Source organism: Phanerochaete carnosa (genome assembly GCF_000300595.1).
Source record: "Phanerochaete carnosa HHB-10118-sp unplaced genomic scaffold PHACAscaffold_1086, whole genome shotgun sequence".
In the NCBI taxonomy this organism is placed as follows: Eukaryota; Fungi; Basidiomycota; class Agaricomycetes; order Polyporales; family Phanerochaetaceae; genus Phanerochaete; species Phanerochaete carnosa.
The window spans coordinates 1-2,038 of NW_006768713.1; the positions used below are offsets into that span (position 1 = coordinate 1).

The following is a 2,038-nucleotide window of genomic DNA, read 5'->3' on the forward strand; positions in this document are numbered from 1 at the left end:
GGTACGGCATGGATGAAGACGGGAGGGCAGTGGGGCCCTGTTCTGGGCTATAAGGCATGAGGCTGGAAAGGGCGAGGAGAATGATAACGAAGACGAATCTTGCTTCTACTGATAGATTGGTCAATGGTTTTCGTTGTTGTAGAAGCCATCATCTTATTTTTGGGGGATACATATGAAGCGCCCATCGTAGTGAGCACGCACGAAGGACAGTCGGGGCAGGTCATAGGTGCGTGCACTCTCAGGCACGAAGGCATGACAAGATAGTGTTGATCGATAGATATTTGCTGTCAGGGGCTTCCAGTCGAAGCATCTGGACGATCCAGAGATTCTGGATCGTCGCTTCGGGAGTAGCGAGATGCACTGGTGGCTTCTGTCCGTCCAGCGGATCCTCCTACCGTACACCCTCGAACTTTGAAGTTCCATGCTTAATGAAAGCGCGGTCGGCGCGCCGTGTCATCAGCTGACTGCTACAATTTGCCCGTGCGTACATCGCAGGCGGTTCCTGTGACTGCCGCCGTCCCTATGATCACAAGTACTTATACCCTAGCTGAAGAACCCTGTCAACAGTCATCTCGTAGTTTGCTCAGCACATGGCTCCCTGCAGTAAATGTGGTGTACCCGAAGATCCTTCCAGCCCATGGCCTATCTGCTCGATACAGTGCGGTTTGGCCAGATATTGTGTACGCTGTCCACCTCTTGCGTCTGTGGACTTTGCTGACGTTCGGACATGCCCGTCTCAGACGGCAAACTGTCGCCAAGCACATTGGCTTGCACACTGGTCGCTCTGCTCGCAGGTGTTTGCGTCGCGATACTGTGATGAGGGATACGCACGGCACCTAGGTGTATGGTGGCAGGATGACGTGCCGCTACCGCTCCAACGGCCGGTCGCGGACGCAGTCAAATGGGCATCCGGGCGCGCTGTGTCGTTCAATATCGATATTACGGGGCGAAAGACCGAAGATTTTGTGTCCATCTCATCTGCGATGATCGGCGTTCCTATCATCCTCGTGTGCAGAGGTGCCAGCCTGCAAGACGACGGCTACCATGTACGCGAGGTGGATCCACAGAAGGCGAAGTTCTTCGTGCAGGGGCCGCTCAGCGTGAGTTATCTGCTGATGATGAATCCGGACACAGGAACCGTGAATCCAGAGTGAGCGCATAAATAGTGATTTGTAGTCATATGTGACTTCTACCTTATATCTCCTGTAGATGGCAGACGATGGTCCAGAAAGAGAATGCGGGTAACAAGGTCACCGCCTCTCATTCACTGCACTCGAAGGACAATCACTCTCTCACACTTTCCACGTAGATCGCAGCCTTCCGCACAGATGACCAGCCGCTTACGCCGGAGACACTTGAGACAATGGTCGAGTTTATTGCTGCGGTCGTCGAGGACGTTTCGAGCGTATTCGTCGGGAACGGTTGGCGCCCGATGGCCGAGCAGTTTACGCCGCAATCGTTCCAATTCTTTTCGCGGAGATACTTTCGCGAGCAGAGGGAGAAGGGGAGGGTGGGGTTCGATGGACCTTTCGTGCCGCTATAAATTCTTCGAGGTACGCTATTCCGCTGTCTGACACGCCGTCCATTTACCCAATCGTTCGTCGGAAGAGTCCCGTGGAGCTGGTGATACCTGACTTGTTGCATCGGCACCGTAGTACGACAGCAATTGATTGTCGTCGGATTGATGGGAAATATTCTGGTGCTCGTTTTCTAGATGCAAAGATGATCCGTCCTTGCATGTATATACATTTTTATACTGTCGCGGATCAGCAGGCGAGCGGACTGTTGCGAGAGCACCTTGTATCACTCAGCTTATCCGGAAATAGTGTCACAAATTCCACCCCACGTGCAAAAGTTCATTCACAAACCACGATGTCTGTCTAGTTGTGTTGGACGGTCTGGGGTGTTCGGGGTCATGAAGTGTCGGGGAGCCATCGGCGGTCAACCCCGCCATCAATAACAGATTTGGAAAGCCCCGCTAGCTGTGCGCTTAAACGCTCTTACTTCCCGTCCTCATCACCACCGACGACGAGCACGT

General features: G+C 53.4%; 1 protein-coding gene across 1 annotated transcript; it reads left to right on the forward strand.

The window, feature by feature from the left end:
* Positions 1-468: 468 nt before the first annotated feature.
* On the forward strand, positions 469-1,832 carry PHACADRAFT_214993 (uncharacterized protein). Its single transcript, XM_007403378.1, has 5 exons — positions 469-680; positions 741-1,150; positions 1,210-1,249; positions 1,310-1,553; positions 1,609-1,832. Exons 1-4 carry the CDS (start codon positions 591-593, stop codon positions 1,541-1,543), a joined length of 774 nt encoding a protein of 257 aa, XP_007403440.1. The 5' UTR covers positions 469-590; the 3' UTR covers positions 1,544-1,553; positions 1,609-1,832.
* The last annotated feature ends 206 nt before the right edge of the window (positions 1,833-2,038 follow it).

Bases quoted from the DNA above. Each gene is read 5' to 3' on its own strand.
- PHACADRAFT_214993 (XM_007403378.1), top strand. From the start codon at position 591: ATGGCTCCCTGCAGTAAATGTGGTGTACCCGAAGATCCTTCCAGCCCA. The intron at 681-740 runs GTACGCTGTCCA...TGCCCGTCTCAG, and splicing joins GCGGTTTGGCCAGATATTGT to ACGGCAAACTGTCGCCAAGC. The intron at 1,151-1,209 runs GTGAGCGCATAA...TATCTCCTGTAG, and splicing joins ACAGGAACCGTGAATCCAGA to ATGGCAGACGATGGTCCAGA.